Source organism: Protomyctophum bolini (genome assembly GCF_963924005.1).
Source record: "Protomyctophum bolini genome assembly, chromosome: 3".
Classification (NCBI taxonomy): Eukaryota; Metazoa; Chordata; class Actinopteri; order Myctophiformes; family Myctophidae; genus Protomyctophum; species Protomyctophum bolini.
Genome location: NC_137864.1, coordinates 38,039,229 through 38,062,109, shown reverse-complemented (window position 1 = coordinate 38,062,109; position 22,881 = coordinate 38,039,229). Strand labels below are relative to the sequence as shown.

The 22,881-nt window shown below is 39.0% G+C and overlaps 2 protein-coding genes across 3 annotated transcripts; both read right to left on the bottom strand.

Annotated features, from left to right (window-relative positions):
- Positions 1–7,993: 7,993 nt before the first annotated feature.
- Positions 7,994–18,572, bottom strand: jpt1a (Jupiter microtubule associated homolog 1a). 2 transcript variants are annotated; one of them, XM_080757021.1, is made up of 6 exons: positions 18,528–18,572; positions 18,152–18,203; positions 14,492–14,634; positions 11,604–11,695; positions 10,499–10,532; positions 7,994–9,484 (listed from the first exon to the last, which is right to left on the bottom strand). In XM_080757021.1, exons 1-6 carry the CDS (start codon positions 18,538–18,540, stop codon positions 9,342–9,344), a joined length of 477 nt encoding a protein of 158 aa, XP_080613147.1. In that variant the 5' UTR covers positions 18,541–18,572; the 3' UTR covers positions 7,994–9,341. The 2 variants fall into 2 exon arrangements, with proteins under 2 accessions (XP_080613147.1, XP_080613148.1); XM_080757022.1 differs by lacking the exons at positions 18,152–18,203; positions 18,528–18,572 and adding an exon at positions 16,746–16,883.
- Positions 18,568–21,897, bottom strand: LOC308310658 (small ubiquitin-related modifier 2-like). Its single transcript, XM_080757039.1, has 4 exons — positions 21,845–21,897; positions 20,708–20,839; positions 20,292–20,363; positions 18,568–19,140 (listed from the first exon to the last, which is right to left on the bottom strand). Exons 1-4 carry the CDS (start codon positions 21,863–21,865, stop codon positions 19,075–19,077), a joined length of 291 nt encoding a protein of 96 aa, XP_080613165.1. The 5' UTR covers positions 21,866–21,897; the 3' UTR covers positions 18,568–19,074.
- Positions 21,898–22,881: the final 984 nt, after the last annotated feature.

The window sequence follows — 22,881 nt, the reverse complement described above, 5'->3', positions numbered from 1 at the left end:
TGGGCTATAACCCATCGTTTTTGTCATTTCGTCTTTTTTTTTAAATCCTCAAAAATGATGAAAAACGGCGCGCTATAGTATGCCGTACGATATGGGCTATAGCCCATGGTCCAAAATGATGAGAAACGAGGATAACTTTTTTTTTCAAAATTTCAAAAAACATGGGCTATAACCCATCGTTTTTGTCATTTCGTCTTTTTTTTCAAATCCTCAAAAATGATGAAAAACGGCGCGCTATAGTATGCCGTACGATATGGGCTATAGCCCATGGTCCAAAATGATGAGAAACGAGGATAACCTTTTTTTTCAAAATTTCAAAAAACATGGGCTATAACCCATCGTTTTTGTCATTTCGTCATTTTTTTCAAATCCTCAAAAATTATGAAAAACGGCGCGCTATAGTATGCCGTACGATATGGGCTATAGCCCATGGTCCAAAATGATGAGAAACGAGGATAACTTTTTTTTTCAAAATTTCAAAAAACATGGGCTATAACCCATCGTTTTTGTCATTTCGTCATTTTTTTCAAATCCTCAAAAATTATGAAAAACGGCAAGCTATAGTAGTATGCCGTACGATATGGGCTATAGCCCACGGTCCAAAATGATGAGAAACGAGGCTAACTTTTTTTTTCAAAATTTCAAAAAACATGGGCTATAACCCATCGTTTTTGTCATTTCGTCTTTTTTTTCAAATCCTCAAAAATGATGAAAAACGGCGCGCTATAGTATGCCGTACGATATGGGCTATAGCCCATGGTCCAAAATGATGAGAAACGAGGATAACCTTTTTTTTCAAAATTTCAAAAAACATGGGCTATAACCCATCGTTTTTGTCATTTCGTCTTTTTTTCAAATCCTCAAAAATGATGAAAAACGGCGCGCTATAGTATGCCGGACGATATGGGCTATAACCCATGGTCCAAAATGATGAGAAACGAGGATAACTTTTTTTTTCAAAATTTCAAAAAACATGGGCTATAACCCATCGTTTTTGTCATTTCGTCATTTTTTTCAAATCCTCAAAAATGATGAAAAACGGCGCGCTATAGTATGCCGTACGATATGGGCTATAGCCCATGGTCCAAAATGATGAGAAACGAGGATAACTTTTTTTTTCAAAATTTCAAAAAACATGGGCTATAACCCATCGTTTTTGTCATTTCGTCATTTTTTTCAAATCTTCAAAAATGATGAAAAACTGCGCGCTATAGTATGCCGTACGATATGGGCTATAGCCCATGGTCCAAAATGATGAGAAACGAGGCTAACTTTTTTTTTCAAAATTTCAAAAAACATGGGCTATAACCCATCGTTTTTGTCATTTCGTCTTTTTTTTCAAATCCTCAAAAATGATGAAAAACGGCGCGCTATAGTATGCCGTACGATATGGGCTATAGCCCATGGTCCAAAATGATGAGAAACGAGGATAACCTTTTTTTTCAAAATTTCAAAAAACATGGGCTATAACCCATCGTTTTTGTCATTTCGTCATTTTTTTCAAATCCTCAAAAATTATGAAAAACGGCGCGCTATAGTATGCCGTACGATATGGGCTATAGCCCATGGTCCAAAATGATGAGAAACGAGGATAACTTTTTTTTTCAAAATTTCAAAAAACATGGGCTATAACCCATCGTTTTTGTCATTTCGTCTTTTGTTTCAAATCCTCAAAAATGATGAAAAACGGCGCGCTATAGTATGCCGTACGATATGGGCTATAGCCCATGGTCCAAAATGATGAGAAACGAGGATAACTTTTTTTTTCAAAATTTCAAAAAACATGGGCTATAACCCATCGTTTTTGTCATTTTGTCATTTTTTTCAAATCTTAAAAAATGATGAAAAACTGCGCGCTATAGTATGCCGTACGATATGGGCTATAGCCCACGGTCCAAAATGATGAGAAACGAGGCTAACTTTTTTTTTCAAAATTTCAAAAAACATGGGCTATAACCCATCGTTTTTGTCATTTCGTCATTTTTTTCCAATCTTCAAAAATGATGAAAAACTGCGCGCTATAGTATGCCGTACGATATGGGCTATAGCCCACGGTCCAAAATGATGAGAAACGAGGCTAACTTTTTTTTTCAAAATTTCAAAAAACATGGGCTATAACCCATCGTTTTTGTCATTTCGTCTTTTTTTCAAATCCTCAAAAAAGATGAAAAACGGCGCGCTATAGTATGCCGTACGATATGGGCTATAGCCCATGGTCCAAAATGATGAGAAACGAGGCTAACTTTTTTTTTCAAAATTTCAAAAAACATGGGCTATAACCCATCGTTTTTGTCATTTCGTCTTTTTTTTCAAATCCTCAAAAATGATGAAAAACGGCGCGCTATAGTATGCCGTACGATATGGGCTATAGCCCATGGTCCAAAATGATGAGAAACGAGTATAACCTTTTTTTTCAAAATTTCAAAAAACATGGGCTATAACCCATCGTTTTTTTCATTTTTTCATTTTTTTCAAATCCTCAAAAATGATGAAAAACTGCGCGCTATAGTATGCCGTACGATATGGGCTATAGCCCACGGTCCAAAATGATGAGAAACGAGGCTAACTTTTTTTTTTCAAAATTTCAAAAAACATGGGCTATAACCCATCGTTTTTGTCATTTCGTCTTTTGTTTCAAATCCTCAAAAATGATGAAAAACGGCGCGCTATAGTATGCCGTACGATATGGGCTATAGCCCATGGTCCAAAATGATGAGAAACGAGGATAACTTTTTTTTTCAAAATTTCAAAAAACATGGGCTATAACCCATCGTTTTTGTCATTTTGTCATTTTTTTCAAATCTTCAAAAATGATGAAAAACTGCGCGCTATAGTATGCCGTACGATATGGGCTATAGCCCATGGTCCAAAATGATGAGAAACGAGGATAACTTTTTTTTTCAAAATTTCAAAAAACATGGGCTATAACCCATCGTTTTTGTCATTTCGTCTTTTTTTTCAAATCCTCAAAAATGATGAAAAACGGCGCGCTATAGTATGCCGTACGATATGGGCTATAGCCCACGGTCCAAAATGATGAGAAACGAGGCTAACTTTTTTTTTCAAAATTTCAAAAAACATGGGCTATAACCTATCGTTTTTGTCATTTCGTCATTTTTTTCAAATCTTCAAAAATGATGAAAAACTGCGCGCTATAGTATGCCGTACGATATGGGCTATAGCCCATGGTCCAAAATGATGAGAAACGAGGCTAACTTTTTTTTTCAAAATTTCAAAAAACATGGGCTATAACCCATCGTTTTTGTCATTTCGTCTTTTTTTTCAAATCCTCAAAAATGATGAAAAACGGCGCGCTATAGTATGCCGTACGATATGGGCTATAGCCCATGGTCCAAAATGATGAGAAACGAGTATAACCTTTTTTTTCAAAATTTCAAAAAACATGGGCTATAACCCATCGTTTTTTTCATTTTTTCATTTTTTTCAAATCCTCAAAAATGATGAAAAACTGCGCGCTATAGTATGCCGTACGATATGGGCTATAGCCCACGGTCCAAAATGATGAGAAACGAGGCTAACTTTTTTTTTTCAAAATTTCAAAAAACATGGGCTATAACCCATCGTTTTTGTCATTTCGTCTTTTGTTTCAAATCCTCAAAAATGATGAAAAACGGCGCGCTATAGTATGCCGTACGATATGGGCTATAGCCCATGGTCCAAAATGATGAGAAACGAGGATAACTTTTTTTTTCAAAATTTCAAAAAACATGGGCTATAACCCATCGTTTTTGTCATTTTGTCATTTTTTTCAAATCTTCAAAAATGATGAAAAACTGCGCGCTATAGTATGCCGTACGATATGGGCTATAGCCCATGGTCCAAAATGATGAGAAACGAGGATAACTTTTTTTTTCAAAATTTCAAAAAACATGGGCTATAACCCATCGTTTTTGTCATTTCGTCTTTTTTTTCAAATCCTCAAAAATGATGAAAAACGGCGCGCTATAGTATGCCGTACGATATGGGCTATAGCCCACGGTCCAAAATGATGAGAAACGAGGCTAACTTTTTTTTTCAAAATTTCAAAAAACATGGGCTATAACCTATCGTTTTTGTCATTTCGTCATTTTTTTCAAATCTTCAAAAATGATGAAAAACTGCGCGCTATAGTATGCCGTACGATATGGGCTATAGCCCACGGTCCAAAATGATGAGAAACGAGGATAACTTTTTTTTTCAAACTTAAAAAAAACATGGGCTATAACCCATCGTTTTTGTCATTTCGTCTTTTTTTCAAATCTTCAAAAATGATGAAAAACTGCGCGCTATAGTATGCCGTACGATATGGGCTATAGCCCATGGTCCAAAATGATGAGAAACGAGGATAACTTTTTTTTTCAAAATTTCAAAAAACATGGGATATAACCCATCGTTTTTTTCATTTTTTCATTTTTTTCAAATCCTCAAAAATGATGAAAAACGGCGCGCTATAGTATGCCGTACGATATGGGCTATAACCCATGGTCCAAAATGATGAGAAACGAGGATAACTTTTTTTTTCAAAATTTCAAAAAACATGGGCTATAACCCATCGTTTTTTTCATTTTTTCTTTTTTTTCAAATCCTCAAAAATGATGAAAAACGGCGCGCTATAGTATGCCGTACGATATGGGCTATAGCCCATGGTCCAAAATGATGAGAAACGAGGATAACTTTTTTTTTCAAAATTTCAAAAAACATGGGCTATAACCCATCGTTTTTGTCATTTCGTCTTTTTTTTCAAATCCTCAAAAATGATGAAAAACGGCGCGCTATAGTATGCCGTACGATATGGGCTATAGCCCACGGTCCAAAATGATGAGAAACGAGGCTAACTTTTTTTTTCAAAATTTCAAAAAACATGGGCTATAACCTATCGTTTTTGTCATTTCGTCATTTTTTTCAAATCTTCAAAAATGATGAAAAACTGCGCGCTATAGTATGCCGTACGATATGGGCTATAGCCCACGGTCCAAAATGATGAGAAACGAGGCTAACTTTTTTTTTCAAACTTTAAAAAAACATGGGCTATAACCCATCGTTTTTGTCATTTCGTCTTTTTTTCAAATCTTCAAAAATGATGAAAAACTGCGCGCTATAGTATGCCGTACGATATGGGCTATAGCCCACGGTCCAAAATGATGAGAAACGAGGATAACTTTTTTTTTCAAAATTTCAAAAAACATGGGATATAACCCATCGTTTTTTTCATTTTTTCATTTTTTTCAAATCCTCAAAAATGATGAAAAACGGCGCGCTATAGTATGCCGTACGATATGGGCTATAGCCCATGGTCCAAAATGATGAGAAACGAGGATAACTTTTTTTTTCAAAATTTTAAAAAACATGGGCTATAACCCATCGTTTTTGTCATTTCGTCATTTTTTTCAAATCTTCAAAAATGATGAAAAACTGCGCGCTATAGTATGCCGTACGATATGGGCTATAGCCCACGGTCCAAAATGATGAGAAACGAGGCTAACTTTTTTTTTCAAAATTTCAAAAAACATGGGCTATAACCCATCGTTTTTGTCATTTCGTCTTTTTTTTCAAATCCTCAAAAATGATGAAAAACGGCGCGCTATAGTATGCCGTACGATATGGGCTATAGCCCATGGTCCAAAATGATGAGAAACGAGGATAACTTTTTTTTTCAAAATTTCAAAAAACATGGGCTATAACCCATCGTTTTTGTCATTTCGTCATTTTTTTCAAATCTTCAAAAATGATGAAAAACTGCGCGCTATAGTATGCCGTACGATATGGGCTATAGCCCATGGTCCAAAATGATGAGAAACGAGGATAACCTTTTTTTTCAAAATTTCAAAAAAACATGGGCTATAACCCATCGTTTTTGTCATTTTGTCATTTTTTTCAATTCCTCAAAAATGATGAAAAACGGCGCGCTATAGTATGCCGTACGATGTGGGCTATAGCCCACGGTCCAAAATGATGAGAAACGAGGCTAACTTCTTTTTTCAAAATTTCAAAATACATGGGCTATAACCCATCGTTTTTGTCATTTCGTCATTTTTTTTAAATCTTCAAAAATGATGAAAAACTGCGCGCAATAGTATGCCGTACGATATGGGCTATAGCCCACGGTCCAAAATGATGAGAAACGAGGCTAACTTTTTTTTTCAAAATTTCAAAAAACATGGGCTATAACCCATCGTTTTTGTCATTTCGTCTTTTTTTTCAAATCCTCAAAAATGATGAAAAACGGCGCGCTATAGTATGCCGTACGATATGGGCTATAGCCCATGGTCCAAAATGATGAGAAACGAGGATAACTTTTTTTTTCAAAATTTCAAAAAACATGGGCTATAACCCATCGTTTTTGTCATTTCGTCATTTTTTTCAAATCCTCAAAAATGATGAAAAACGGCGCGCTATAGTATGCCGTACGATATGGGCTATAGCCCATGGTCCAAAGTGATGAGAAACGAGGATAACTTTTTTTTTCAAAATTTCAAAAAACATGGGCTATAACCCATCGTTTTTGTCATTTCGTCATTTTTTTCAAATCTTCAAAAATGATGAAAAACTGCGCGCTATAGTATGCCGTACGATATGGGCTATAGCCCACGGTCCAAAATGATGAGAAACGAGGCTAACTTTTTTTTTCAAAATTTCAAAAAACATGGGCTATAACCCATCGTTTTTGTCATTTCGTCTTTTTTTTCAAATCCTCAAAAATGATGAAAAACGGCGCGCTATAGTATGCCGTACGATATGGGCTATAGCCCATGGTCCAAAATGATGAGAAACGAGGATAACTTTTTTTTTCAAAATTTCAAAAAACATGGGCTATAACCCATCGTTTTTTTCATTTTTTTCAAATCCTCAAAAATGATGAAAAACGGCGCGCTAGAGTATGCCGTACGATATGGGCTATAGCCCATGGTCCAAAATGATGAGAAACGAGGATAACTTTTTTTTTCAAAATTTCAAAAAACATGGGCTATAACCCATCGTTTTAGTCATTTCGTCATTTTTTTCAAATCTTCAAAAATGATGAAAAACTGCGCGCTATAGTATGCCGTACGATATGGGCTATAGCCCACGGTCCAAAATGATGAGAAACGAGGCTAACTTTTTTTTTCAAAATTTCAAAAAACATGGGCTATAACTCATCGTTTTTGTCATTTCGTCATTTTTTTCAAATCCTCAAAAATGATGAAAAACGGCGCGCTATAGTATGCCGTACGATATGGGCTATAGCCCGTGGTCCAAAATGCTGAGAAACGAGGATAACTTTTTTTTTCAAAATTTCAAAAAACATGGGCTATAACCCATCGTTTTTGTCATTTCGTCATTTTTTTCAAATCCTCAAAAATGATGAAAAACGGCGCGCTATAGTATGCCGTACGATATGGGCTATAGCCCATGGTCCAAAATGATGAGAAACGAGGATAACTTTTTTTTTCCAAATTTCAAAAATCATGGGCTATAACCCATCGTTTTTGTCAAATTGCGGAATTGCGGAATTGCGGAAATTGCGGAAATGGTAATTGCGGAAATTGTGGAAATGGAAATTGCGGAAATTGCGGATTTATTTTTCCATTTTTTCATTTTTTTCAATTGCGGAATTGCGGAAATTGCGGAAATGGTAATTGCGGATTTTTTTTTCTTCATTTTTTCATTTTTTTTAATTGCGGAATTGCGGAAATTGCGGAAATGGAAATTGCAGATAGATACTTCCTTAATGTTAACGAAGTCCACACCCACAACACCAGAGGGAGTGCAACGAAACATGTACAACCCATTTAAAAAAGAAATGACGGTGTATGCTGATGCTCACTTGCTTGTTTGTCAATATAAAATACACTGATAAGTTCATGTGAATATTTTCTAGTCTAGAGAATATATTATATGTAATACTCTCTGCCAAATGATCCCAGTAAAAAAAAAAAAAGCTACAACAATGGTCCATGAAAATGACTTTTAATACTCATTTTAATTTGCACAGATTCTTGGGATTCAATTTTCATACTGTGACTTACATCCAGCATCAAGTCAATATACGATGAAAACGACTCTCCTGTGTAACTAACCCTAGAGTTTTCATTTCATGTACCGGTGGTTTGTTCAATAGACTGACCTGCTGGCGATTTTGCATGACAGCTGTCTGACACGGTATCAGACCTGCGACACCAAGACGAAAGGTGAGAGAGATAATGAACTCTAGACTGGAATCCTTGCATAACACAATGTACAAAAGAATGTGCCTTTTTGATACAATATATATTTCCACTGAACAGAAACATAAGTACACACAACGTGAATGCATGGATGAAAAACATAGGCATAGGCTGAGCTGTCATAAGGTCACTTGTCAAATCTGGGCTGGGTCTGTCCAAAACAACATGGCGCCAAAAACTGAACCAAGAATTGAACCAATTAAACCCGTCGTGTGACGAATAGCAGTCGATTTACTGTGCAGTTTGTGAGAAACCCAACCCCATTTGATGTAGCCTAACACACAAACAGGCACACTTTGTTCTTGAGTAACATTTGACTTATAAAAAAAAACACATTGCATTCATGATTGGGATTACCATTATTGTAAGGGCAACTGATACAATACAAAATGGTTAATTCCAATTCTGCTTTAATTATACTTCTGAGAACATATTTTTGAGGGTTTTTTTATCCTTCAGTGTACCAACTAATTAATTTGACCCTTCTATGTATACAATAATGATACTGTAATCAAGAGAAATTTTCCAACTTCATGCAACAATAACACCTGTATCCAACAATTTTGAAAAGTCATTATTTAGTCCAGCATAACCAGCTTAAATAAAAGAAAATAATTAAAATATTTTTTTCCCCTGTTCACATTCATACATTACAGACCAGACATGCATGCAGACTTGGCCATAACCATAACTGAACACGGCGCAAAAGGACCAACTCACTTCGCATCCATTTTCCTTTGCATTCTTAGAGAGTGGTGGTCACGCATCAATGGGATCTTTGTGCCATTATAACAATGTTAAGAAAAGATTGATTTGAGGGGCAGTTGTGAGAGAAAAAAACAACAGGAACCTCGCTAGCCTCCCCAGCCGATCTGATGAACTGCAGACACGGTGGGATAGGTAGAGGCTCTGACTCAAATACATAAAGTGCTTCGGTCAAAAAGCTTAGAAAACATTTAAAAAAAATTAAGGTATCAAAGCAATGCAATCCGGCACAGGGTGGAGAGATGGGTGTATAGGCCGGGTTCAAGATAGGATTCCAGGGCGTACAGAATGACGTGTCCTTCTTATCAAAAAAGTGGAAAGAAATCGATGAGTTCAGAGAAGTACTGTTAAGGAGGCATGGTTAGCCAGCACTCAGCCCAGAATGAGACTGGACTTGCCGCCGGGCGGGTTCCTACGGCCTGAGGGAAGAAGACCTGCAGCAGGTTGCTCAGCGGGGGTGCCCTGGTTGCCCTCCTCTTTTGGTTCTGGAACGTGCTCGGGCTCAGCGCTGTTGTCTGAACACCAGCAGGAGGAGAAACACACATCAAACTATTGCCACATATGCCAAAACCTGATTCATACTTGGTTGTGCCACCAGTGTCTTGAAAATAGACAATCTCTAATTTACAAAGCAGAGTTGCAGTGTGACGCGTTGTGAGCTTGTATACATTATATTGTATTCGTTAATTCCATTGTACTGTATTCTCAATTTCTTTGTTTAAAATGAGTTGAGGGCTGGCGGAGTGGAGTGAGAGTGGGTGAGAGAGGATGAGCAAGCTAACTGTATTCTGATGATGTGTGTATTTGTATTGTCAATTTGTATAAATTATATTATACCAATAATAATAAAAATAAAAACGTAATAGGAAAGGCAAGTTTATTCGCATAGCACATTATAACAACAAGGTCCAGCTGGGAGAGGAGATACTTCGGAATGTTTGATACATGCCCAAACTGGACGCAACCGCATGTTGCAATTGCATCTCCTAAGGTGCTTGTTTTCACATTTGTCGACCTACGCTGGGGAAATGTTTGACCTCATGAAAGCAAAACTAAAAAAGAAACAGAAAGAAATGTTCAGACAGTTTCTGAACATAAACTAGCAGATTGGCAGATGAATTCCCTGTGTCTGTCCCAGAGTTATGGCAATTTCTGAGACACAAAGACACCTGCTGTATTTTGTGTAGTTTGTATACAACTGTCTCACATTGACAACTGTGAGACAGTCATACACCAGACACAAGTATGATTCGAGCCAAGTTAAATATGTCGTAGCCTCGGAAACCCAGACGTTTTTATTTCCAGGGAGAAAGAAAAAAAGTCTGGGACCGAGTCCACTTCAATTCGGCGTAGAGTATCTCTACGATCACTCTCTGCTGATTTCTGATCGTCTGCAGCTTTGTTAAATTGACGCACACACACACACACACACACACACACACACACACACACACACACACACACACACACACACTCCTCTCTCTCTCTGTCGCTAGATTACCCCCCCCCCCCCGAATAGCAATACTTACCAATACCAACATCACCGGCATCACCGTTTGCATCCTAAAGAAATCAACAACAATAAAGAGGTGACAATCAGAATATTGTGAGAGGAAAGCTAAGTGAAATATTAGTAAATTACTGTCACTGTTCTATCCCTTTTTTAAGACATGAGGGCAATTCTATGGAAGGTTAACAGCAACCACAGAATAAGTCACACCTAAAGTGTTTAGATATTTTATATATTTTTTTACTTTGAATTAAGTTTAACAGTTTAATTGCCATTAGTTTCATTGTGATGGGAAAATGTAAAAGATGAAGTGATGGCAGAGGGGATGGCCGACATGCAGCACAGGTGCTGAGCTAAGAAAGGGACATTGAAGGTATTAACCGTCCTTAGCCTATTTAGACGATTCTACAAATGTCTTCTAAATCCTGACAGTTTTTTGAAAAACCTATGTTTCTGTCAGTCGTTCTCAAACATTTTCATGTCAAGGACCCTCAAAAATATATGTAATTGGCCACCGACTCCTATCTCAATGTTGTTCCAGGGACCCCCAAGAAGCAAAGATTTTAGTTAAAAACGTTCGCTCTTTAAGAATATACATTCCAGATTTGCGGAGTGCAAGCTCTGTCTCTCTTCATATTGGTTTCATTGACCTATTAGTGGGGTGTCTTAGTAAGATTAAAGACATGAAGCGTAGACATTTTGTCAACAATTCACAAATCGGCACACTTTTCATTTCATCTGTCTTTTGATCATGTGATCAAATTGTCAGATACAAATCTGACAATTTGATCACATGACCATCCGGATTGGCTACAATTGGTTTCTGAAAGCAGATCGACTATACAGACGACATGTCCATCGGCTATACAGATGGCTTGTCGATTGCCTATAGTACAGAACACACCAGTATAGAGCCCTGAGGGACACCGGTTTAGGTAGTTACACTGTTTCAAATAAAAATTAAACTAACTGGCCCGGGCGGCTGGCGTTTACTACAGGTCACCCCCCCCCATTTCCTGTCAACCTACTATCTCTATCCCTCTTTAAAAATATAAATATAATAAAGGCAAAAGCCACAAAACAAAAACATTAAAAAGACAACAACAACTGAGCCATTATCTCACCATCCCATTGTCCTCTGGGTGGTTGGAGGACTGGTTTCCTCTCCTCGGAGGAGCAGAGGACTCGCCAACCAGGACGCCCACAGCCTTGCCACCTGGAAGAATGAGGAAACATATACACTAGTTAAGGGACGGTTTAACTCCATTTAGACTAGAGTATGCCTCTGCAAGTCCTTATCTATCAATTATGTCCATCCATGTCAACTTTGTGAAAGGGGTATCTCAGGAACACCTTGAGGGAATTGATTAATGGTTTACATAATGATTCGAATTAGAATGGGTGACTCCTCAGAGGCAGGCTGTCTAGAAGAGGGCTAAACAAGTGGATAGGATATCGTAGCACGCTTTGTGTTAAATGAGTATTTGTCATTGTCATTGTTATCCACACTCTTCAGTTTATTGCATTTTCTGCTAGCTTGTATTATGTATTGGCTCCTTTTTACAATGATTGTAAAGTTTCCTCGGGTGCTGTGTTTGCTTCTTTAAAGCAAAACACACACACACACACACACACACACACGCACGCACACACGCAGGCACGCATGCACGCACAGAATGGAATCTCAATGGGAGTCAGGCTGAGGTTGCAAAGTGTCAGTCAGAGTTGTCATTCAGGTCTGATGAACAATACTAGTTTTATGGATCAAAAAGTGATTCTGAGATGTGAGCATATGAACTCAAAATATGCTATACTATATAATCCTCTCTCCATAAGCAGTCTGTGAGATCTACATCTCAATCTTCAGGGCAGGTATTTGCTGCTTGCCTTGACCAGCACAGTTGTAGAATTGATCAGATTAGGGGCGCGTTCGGAAATGCGCACCGGGAATGTGGTCAGTTTGTTGAGTGTGGTGGGCGCCCGGCGGTGACGTCACAAAGTGCGTTCAGTGTGCCTAATTTACGAACGACCACAGCTGTGACGCATTCACATGAATCACACCGGACAACCCCAGCTTCAGGGTAGGGTCGCTCAGTGCGGGCACTCGGCACTCCCGGTGCGCCGCACACTGGATCTTCGAACGACAACGCACTGAGTGCACTGAATAAACGAACGACAAGAGAGCACACCAGTGCGTTCAGGGCGCATTTCCGAACGCGCCCTAGATCTTGTCTGAAGATCTTGTTGTCCTGTGTTTTCTCTCAGACCCCCTCACTATAGATCAGTGGTTCCCAACGTTTTTAGCCTGTGACCCAAAAGATAAATTAGACATTTGCTTGAATTGGCAGCTTGGCAGTGAATGAGGTACAAGTCCCATAGTGCCCCAGGGAAGACGAGGATGCAACGGAGTACTTCTCCAAAAGATAGACACCACCAGTAAGAACAGATGGACAGTCGTCGAGTCAGTCGATTTCACCCACTCTAGCTGCAAGGCATGGTAGACTTCTTCTACGCAACGGTATAATCTGTTATCCTATATATGGCAGTGAATGCTGGACCCTGAAGCCAACTCTGCAGAAGGCTCTAGACAGGTGCTACAACAGAATGTTACGTGTAGTGCTCAACTTCAGCAAGAGTACACATGTTACCAATGAGAACCTGTATGCTGGAATATTCAGGGTGAGCGACAAAATAGCAGCCAGGAGAATGAGACTTGCAGGACACTGCCAAAGACACAGAAAAGCATGAGAACCGGGATGACTGGAAACGATGATGGAAGGCTTGTCTGAGGACGACCTAGAAGAATGGCAGACCACCAACCAGCTGACTGGTAGAAAGACGTTTCAGCATGGTATTTCTGGTGGCCAGGGGACGTTTTGTATGACAGTCACAATGTCAAAGCAGTGAAGGATGGTCTTTTTCTGTGTAACCTACTGTACATAGAGAGTGTCAACCTCTCTTCCATTTAACCCATTTTGACCTGAGATCAGATTCTAAAAACTCCTGACAGTTTTCTGAAAAAGCTATGTTTCTATGTCAGTCGTTCTTCGATTTTTCAGAAGTCACACCACTCGGTGGCGCGCTATGAGCTTGTAGATCTGCTATTTTTCAATAGCTAAAGCATAACATAATGCTAACACCAAAAGGTCTAAAATGCGTTAAACAAGCAGGTCAACCCATTTAGACCGGGAACCCTGACACGTAACTATACCTTTCAATCCGGGAGTCCCTTTTGGGTTTTTGAATAAATGACCATATCTTGCTCTGGACCAGAGCTAATCTCCCTTGGTTACAATGTGTACAACGCCTGGCATCTACGTGAGAAACTCAGTGTGATCCTGCTGATCCAAGCGAGAACGCAGGCGTTGTGCCGATACGCGTCTGAAAAGCCCTTTAGACCAAGAAGCAAATTGTAATTGCATCTGAACGAGTCACGTAGGTATCTATTTCTGATTCAAAACTGAGAAGTTCCGAAAGGTGACAAGTTTGCATGTCTAACAAATAGAGACAGCTGATAGATACCCTCAAAACATTTTAGAATAATTTTAGAACTGCGATAATTAAGTACAGCCTACACATACCTTAAAGCTGTGGTTGTCAAACACTTTGTGCCCTAGGCATGCCTATGAGCAAATCAAAATCTCAAGGCACACCTGTATTCATATCCATGCATAGCCTTTAGACACTATTATTTACTTTTAACCACTTAAGTCCTATTTTATACTTTCACAATCTTTTTTCAAATATCCGATTTACAAGCTCACAACATCGTCGTGTGGTGAGATCTTCTATTTTCATTATATTTTGTGTAAATAATAAATGAAAGGAAATTAAGTGAACCCACAAAGTGCTGATACGGTAAATTAAAAACAAAAATACTAATAATAAATCATGACTTTTTGTTGTTACAATAGTGGCACATCATTTGAGAACCACAGGACGATGTTAAATTGTAATTGACATAAACATGTGAAGGCCTAGGTCATGCTGTCTGGGAAGAAGCAGGCTGTACCAGGTGGGTTGTTCCTTCGATGAGCGTAAAGGTCTTCGTCCTCAGCGAAGACAGTGGACGCCATCTTGTCTTTTCGGACGGGGGGCTTCTCCTCGTCTGTGCCAAAAGAGATGTTAGAGGCACCTCCCGGAGGGCGCAAAATCCTGAGAGAACAAAGTAAGATTGTATTTAGTTGATTGTTAAAAGGACCACTTCACCACTTTTCAACCTATCTTCATATAAATGTGTCTGTGTCTCATTACTCTCATAGGAGGGCTGTGGGCAGTTCAGAAACCCGTCCACCAATCATCATCGATGGGGAATCCAACCCAATAGAAACGTCAGGCTTTCTATTTCCTTTTCCTTATTATTGTTTTTTAAATCTGCCTAACGATGGTGTCAGGTGGACACAGGTTTCTGAACTGCCACCAGCCCTCCCTCCCTACACATGTATGTACTTAGAACAGGTGACTTCTGCTTTATGTTCATTGTGGGAAATATGTTCTGACCCTTTTGTACACAGCATTACCTGTATCAAGTTATCAATGTCTAGAAAATGAGGTTGCTTACTTAGTTGTCAACCGTTCTCTTTCTGAACTGAATGATGTACAGAAATATGCATTTTTGCACCAGCTGTTCTTAAGTAAAGTTCACACTAGGGGGCAGCAGCAGCAAACCAGTGGTATATGTATTAGTTAGTACTAGGCTATGAAATTACCTAGTGCTGCTGTACCATTGTTACTCCATCAAGTAATATGAAGGCTAGACACATTGCAACTACTTTGATTGATCTAATGAGCAGTGTTTGAAGTTGAACAGGTGTGCGTTTCAATTTCCCTGACAGCTCTTCTTGTTTTGCCTCATGCATCAGACATTTCTAATATGAGCAGCATGAGTTTGTCTCCTATGTAGGCTACGCTAGCTTGGAGTTGATCCTTATACCCTCTCTCTATATCAACAGAAAATGTGTCACACAGAAGTGACAGAATACACAATTCATCATTACCAACATTAATGTAATTAAATCTGGCTATGGCTCTTTGCTTTTCTGAGTTATGTACAGTAGCCTATCAGTATTCATAATAATTGGGGTAACATTTGACCTAGTATTGCAACACAGCCTATCATTGTATTATTATTTATTATAGCCTATTCTGTAGTGTATGAAATTGTAGTAGTCTCACATGGTCACTGACTTTATGCTACAACTTGTCGTAGTTGTAATTTCGACTTATGAGTTTATGAGAAAATTATTTTTATTTTTTAATAAATTACAGCTCACTATAAGGTTGAGTTCTATACTATATTCAAATATTCAGAATACTACTGTCATTGTATGAGGTCTGATTAGGCCTATGTGACTCTCCCACAGCTCTCCTGGCATGGCATCCAGATTCCCTATACCGTATAGTCAGGTGTGGCCAACGACAACGGTAAGACCCAGACAGTTCAGGCTAATACAATAATTACAATCACCACACCAAAGCCAGATCGATAGCAGGTGGGTCTGGAATCTGGACCATAATATAAAATCTGTGCAGTAGGCTACAACAACACGAATGATCATTTCGACCACTGTTTGAAATGTGGGGGGACCCCACCCAGCCATAAACCCAGATCATGCTACTGGCAGCAGAAAATACAATAGTGTCTCAGCATCAGCATCATTCATTCTATCGGATGGATAGTGGAAATCTAATTCCCACACGATAGTTATAGTTTGAAAATTAAGTCTTGTGTAAGATCGCGCAATCTCTGGTCATATATATCATGATTGTTACAACTGGGTATACCAATGGAGTTCGAGTCAGCAGCTACACACACACACACACACACACACACACACACACACGTCTATACCTCCACAAAGGAAGGCAAGACACTGCTGCTGCTACTAGCTAGCGTTAGAATAAGCATCCATCCACTCCATTCTAAGGTGTGGTAGTGTAGTGGTCTATTCTTTGACCACGCTATAACGTTAGCAACGGTTAGATCATGCCCTCGAGACGCGTCGACCAGATGATAGGTTTTAAAAACGAATGCGTTATTTTAATATCAAGTTAAACTATACCGATGATGATTCTATAGCTCAAAGGCTCGCAGTTATTTATTTGATTTGATCGTCGCAATAGCGCGCGTATAAAGGCAAGCGCAACAAAATAATATAGCCTACATGTTTTCATTTTAAAAAGTGTCGATGCTTTCTGTAACTGAAAAATGTTGTCCAGCTAAAAGGGTGGCGAACTATATACTAAGCCGTATTGGCGTGATTTACCTGCTACTGCTTTTGGCACCGGCCTCCATCCCTTGATAGATCGTTGTCGTTGTCATTTTTTAGTTTGCGGACTTGTAAACGATGTAGAAAATCTGATCAGTTAGAATAATTGCCACTAGCTAATAATTTTAAGCAGTATATTTCACCACCGCCTCATCACTTGTCTGTAGCCAGTGGCGCCCGAAAATTCATCAACCTGCTATGCCGTCTGGTGAATGGTGAAAACTAACTTGAAGGCGTCTTTTTTCCAGTCAATGTCCCGCCTACAAGTCGGTGTTTCGTGCATCCCATTGGCCCCATTGAGATCAATCACATTTTATGATTGGAGAGTCGGCCGGGTCTGGCGCAATCATGCTCAGAAAAGGGAACTTGGTTGGTACCACACAGCATCCATTCCAGACGGGGAGACTTGGTACCTCAGCATCCAGAAGGGACTGGGTCATCATCGCCAAGCGATGGTCATTTTTGTCAAAATTCAATTTTTGCCACAGACACACAAAATGAGCATACATATTACCAGAAACACACAAGCTTGTTTAATATATTTGATTGAAAACTTAATTTAAGCCTAATAAGACAATAGCCCTTCTGGGTTTTGTTTTTTTGGCCTTTCCGTCACATTGTTTTGACATTTTTGTTCATTTCCATATAAAAGCATTTTTTTATGTGCAAATAACATTAACTAAGAGCAAGCCCTGAATGACCATAACAGGTCTGTAACTCTGTGTACAACCTGTACTGAGTTAAATGGGTGTTTGCAAATAACACGTTTGAGAACCACATATGCCATACTGTCGTAGAAAATAAGACAATTTGGGTATTATGATCAAAATAAGAACATTATAACGGTGTAAAAAAGCAAATCAAACATTCGCCACAGACAAGACCTCATCTTTCCCACGGACACATTAGTGGTGCCGTGTGACCCCCGGAAGGGAGACTTGGTACCACAAACACAGCATCCAGGATGGAGCGTGGTTATGGCTTGATGTCCCGGTTCCAAACTGGGTTAAGGTTAATCGCGACAACACCAACACATGAACATACTTGTATCTCTAAATAAAAACATGTCCCGGTTTTTAACATGCACTACCAAATAGTCCCGGTTTTCACTTAATTAGGTAATCCTATACTTGTTTTGAGTGCTTCATACAGTAGGTGTAAATTTTCAAGGTGTTCTGGTGTGCTAAGTGGCACTTGCTCTTGTTCTGGTGTGCTAAGTGGCACTTGCTAAACTAATGCTAAACTAATTTGACCCCAGACATGAAGAAAACACCAGGTGAATAAAAAGGTCAAATAAATGTTAAGAAAAATAGATATACAAGCCGCAGTGTGTTGCGAACTTGTAGATCAGCGTATTTTAGTGAGCAACGGTCCTGGTTTGGGTTTTTGGAAATAATGGTCACCCCGAGCATGGGAGAATGGAGCCTACAGGAGAAGGGCCTCTTCTACCTGAATCTATGAGGAACAGCAGAACAAGGCAAATCTCATCATCTCACACTTCTACAACCTTTATAGCAGTGTTAATTTTGTTGACTAAGACTAAAAGCCCAAGGTTTTTGATATTTAGTCAACTAAGACTAGACTAAAGATTTCAGATTACTAAATAATATATAATATTAACATAAGACTAAAACTAAAGGGTGTGTTAAAAAGACTAAGACAAAAATCTGAATCGGCTGTCAAAATTAATTTAATTTATAGGATTTCAATGGACTTTTAGCTGAGTGTCCCCATTTTTGGGCATTTCATTATATAGTTTCCTTTATTTTTTATGTTTACTGCCAAAAGCCATTAGCACCTCAAGTCACCAATACTGGTGTGCGCCCTTCTCCTGTTTATTATAGACAAATTGTAAAAAACAAAAAAAATAAAATACAAATAAAACTATCATGATGTGACAATGTATATAATATGGCTTAATGTTTACATCTGCCATGTCCTGACAAATTAAAACACAGATATTAATATAAAAGATTCAATTTATTCCAATAATACATTATCCATAATAACAGATGCCAGTGAATTAAAACTCAGGCAGGCTTACTTGACACAAAAGAAAAGAAAAATCCCTCAATGACCGAATTATAAAAAGTTGACTAAAGACTAAGGATCTGGGATATTTTCCACAGCTTACAAAATGTGCAGCTCACAAGTTGTGCACGCTCCACAGTTCTAACAAAAGTTTACGTACAAATGGCGGGATGATAAATGTATCTACAACAACTGCGCTGCTGAGCATTTTAATAATTCCACTGGATGGTATCAACAATAACTGAAAGGTTCAAGGGTGAGAAGGGAGGTAGGGGTGTTGGTCGGAAAATAGTCTTTACATAAAAAAACCTCCAGTTTGTTGTTGGAACACATCGATTGTATCTTCATCCTCCATTTCAAGCTGTTAAGAAAAAATGAAAAAATGAAAAAAGTCACTTAGAATCTTAATGTGTGTATTGTGTTGAATTTACAGTGAGTCTGATGTACATTTGGACCGTCTAGGAAATTGTTAACCATTTCTATTTCACCATATATATATATATCTTGCTGCTCTTATCATAAGTTAGATGTGTACAGTGCAAAAAGAGTAAGACCGTATGTTACAATGAGCAAAGGAAAAAAACATGGGATTAACACATTTTGGGCGGGAACCCCTTTTGGTGTTAGCATTATGTTATGCTTTAGCTATTGAAAAATAGCAGATCTGTGTCAGTTGGAGGAACCAGTAAATTGGTGTGCCCAGCTATTTGGGGTAAGCTCAGAGCGCTTTTCAAGGAGACACAGTAACTCCATCTTGTTGTGCAGATAGCATAGCGGGAGGATCATTCAGAGATATCAGCGTTAGAAGATTTTTCCTCCCGTCTGCTAAAATGGAGGGTGAACACTTTTGATGACGACCAACCGGAAGTGGTTTTGACAGTTGCACAGTGGATGCGCTCAGACTGTAGTGTATCACTCGTCGATATCAAACAATTAAAAAGCTTCTCCGTCCTGTGCAGTCAACTCAACAGATGGGATTCAAAAGTCTGGCTAGGGGAAACCTAGACTGGTAAACCACCCCGGTCGCAGAAATCAGCAGACCGGTCTTCTAGGGGAAACACTGAATTACCTACGTACGTAGAGCCTGGGCAGGGGCCCTGTCCAGAGCCCAGGCAGTGTTTGTTGCAAAACAGCAGTTCATTTCCCCAACCATAATCCAGTCCAATTTACCGGTGTGACCACCATACTCACACCTCCGTAGTCTGACTGAATTACCTCGTTGCAGGTCAACACATGCCGTATCATTGTACCACTGTTCAATCACAAGCAAAATGTTTCAGAAGCTATCAAATGTTTAACTAATTTGGTCGTTTTTTCTTTGTCTGGGATCTCTCCTGGTGAAAAAACTAGTAATTTGTGCACCGTCGTCTGTACTAGCAAACAGATAAAGGTTGGTGTAATGCGAGCGGTTGAGATTTGGAAGTCTGTATTTAGAATTAGGCTAGTCAACAATCACAACCAGTTACTCAATTTAACTGACCAAAGGGAAAAGGCCCTGTACTGCAATCTTACCTGTGAGGGGGTGTCCGTCTCATTGATAGGCTGACCGTCAAACCGAAAACGTATTTGCCTCATTGACAGCCCCTAGGCACACAGAACAATGACAAAGTTAGAATTCAGAAAATGACTAAGTCGTCCTTCCATGAAAGTTATTTGAGGAAATGCATGAATGCATAAATCCAAGATTCCCTGAGGAAACATATTGTTAACTATTGCAAATATAGCTGGAAGGGAATACTGTAATTACATTGGCACTAGTATATCAACTTATCAGGGCTGTAAATGCATGTGAGGTGTGCGCAGTGCATAGTTACTACTTAATCTGTCACAGCTGCAATAAAAGCAAAAAACATGGATAGAAAACATGAGTTTGTTATTGTGTACAATTTCAACTTGGATGAGTTCATCCAAGTTGTTGGTTGTCATACCTGTCGTTCACAATACGCCTTCATCAGTTTGCTAAGAGGCGTGTGCCTTTTGATCTTGAACTGCACCACAGAACCATCCTGACCAGCCACCTTCAAGTTGATGTGCTCATTGTTCTCAGTCTTCACACCCTCCTAAATAAAGATACCAAAATAAAGTAAAACACATTTATATATAGGAGGTTTAATGGTTTTCCACAGGCTAGCTAGGGCAGTGGTTCTTAAACACTGAGTCGAGTTGATTTCAAAGTAATTTCAAGAATAAAGAAAAGAAAGGGAAATTTCATAAAATAGACAAGCTCACAACGCATTGTGAGCTTGTAGAGTTGCTATTTTCACTAGTTTGGGCGTCCCGGGCAAACATCAAATGTCTCTTTTGGGACACTGGGCTAGGGAACCTCTGGGTTCCTTGAGAAGCAAAATTAGAAGTAAAATGTAGAACCTTCTCAACTTGCATTTGTACGCTGGAACCCAGAGGCAGCGTACAAATGCATACAAATAGAGCTGGGCCAATATTTGTACACTCAAGTTTTATTGGGGTGTTTGAAATTAAAAAGTTTGAGAACCATTGTGCTATAGTTGTATTGTCAGATACCCAAAGCATGGGAGGTCGTTGGGATGAGGCAATGATTCTAATAACGCCAATAAAAAAGCCAATAATTGCTAGGTTTTCCACGTGAAGCGCAGGGAATTGGCGTTTGGATGAAGTAACGTTAGCCTTACGATAATTCTGTATGTGCCTCCTCCATTGATGCCATTATGGCCTTAAATGTCAACGTTGCCGGACCGGTGTATAATAATCCTAGGCGATTTGAATGCTTCCACAACCCATCATCGGACTATACCTGAAACTAAACGATATCAATGATGCTATGGTCGATTCAAACCTGGAATAGGAAATAAAGAAGTCTCGGTTGTTTTCATTTGCTGTTGCCCTAGCTAAGCTAGGTTAGCTTAGTAGGCTAACTTTACTTGCTGCTAGCTAACGTTATTTCTGGTGGGTGTTGCTGTTAATAAAAAATTACTTGGTAAGTAAGCGAATGGTTAATTATACATGCTCAGCAGAGACACATTAACGATGATGTGAGGCGTTGTTTGATTTCCAAAAAGATGGATATAGAATTATAGATAGCACATCACCTTTGGTTTCTCGTCTGCCATGACTGCCTGTATGCCGCTGTGTCGTGGTGGGACAACAACTGCGCTAGTAAGTGCGCATGCGCAGTGGCTCGAGCATGGCTAATCCCGACCTGTTTTGATGATGGCATGGTATGGTATTGTTATTGTAGTAGCCTATTTTTTCTACAGTCTATGATTAAAACACAAAACACAACAGCAGTTGTATTAGTGCCATATTCTGGAGTTAGTTGCACCCTGACCAGTGTCCAGTTTTGTCAGCCAATCTAATGATTATGACAGGAGTGTAAAAATGGAACCACATTCAGAGTTAGAGTTCCATTTGGTTTCTAAAAATCACACCCGTGTGAACCGAGTGGTACAACTCCTCCCCCCCCCCCCTCTCTCTCATCAGCAGCACTATCCCTCTCTCTGTTTCTGGCGCCCCCTACTGGTAATAATAGTCATATACTGGTGCTCATTAACGTCACATACATGAACGTCACATACATGGGTGAACAACAACTATTGCAATCCCCCCAAGGACACCTGGGGGTTCCCATACCCTATTTTGAGAACCACTGACTGTCCTACAGAATGTTTCTCTTGAGAACTGAACTGACCATAGGCCTATGTACCCAATTCCACCACAGTCCCGTCTGCTCCTGCTAGCTCCTTCCATTCAGTCCATCATGTCTTAATGTACTGTAACTGATGTAGCCATATTTACTGGAGTATAATATTATGAGGAGTCTCTGTACGCATTTTACAAACTGTGATTACAATTTTCAATCAATCAATCAATCACATTCAAGTTATGCGTAATTGTGATGTAGGTAGTTCACAGTGGTGACCCATGGGTGAAATATACAGTCTACATTAGTGGTTTTCAACCAATGATGTAGAATTGGTAACCAAATGGACCATAGGCCTATAGATCTTTAACTCTTGAAAGTGTTAAATGAAAAGGTCCATTTGGTTTCATTTTACACTAGAACATATCACGTTGTGCAATTGTCTTTTTGTGAAAAATTTCCTATGACATGCATGCCCAAAATGAC

Bases quoted from the DNA above. Each gene is read 5' to 3' on its own strand.
- LOC308310658 (XM_080757039.1), bottom strand. From the start codon at position 21,865: ATGGCAGACGAGAAACCAAAG. The intron at 20,364-20,707 runs GTATGACAACCA...CTGTGTGCCTAG, and splicing joins AGGCGTATTGTGAACGACAG to GGGCTGTCAATGAGGCAAAT. The intron at 19,141-20,291 runs GTAAGATTGCAG...TTTTCTTAACAG, and splicing joins AGACGGACACCCCCTCACAG to CTTGAAATGGAGGATGAAGA.
- jpt1a (XM_080757021.1), bottom strand. The intron at 14,635-18,151 runs GTGACCATTATT...TTGTTCTCTCAG, and splicing joins TCCATTCTCCCATGCTCGGG to GATTTTGCGCCCTCCGGGAG. The intron at 11,696-14,491 runs GTACAGCCTGCT...TCATTCTTCCAG, and splicing joins TCGAAGGAACAACCCACCTG to GTGGCAAGGCTGTGGGCGTC.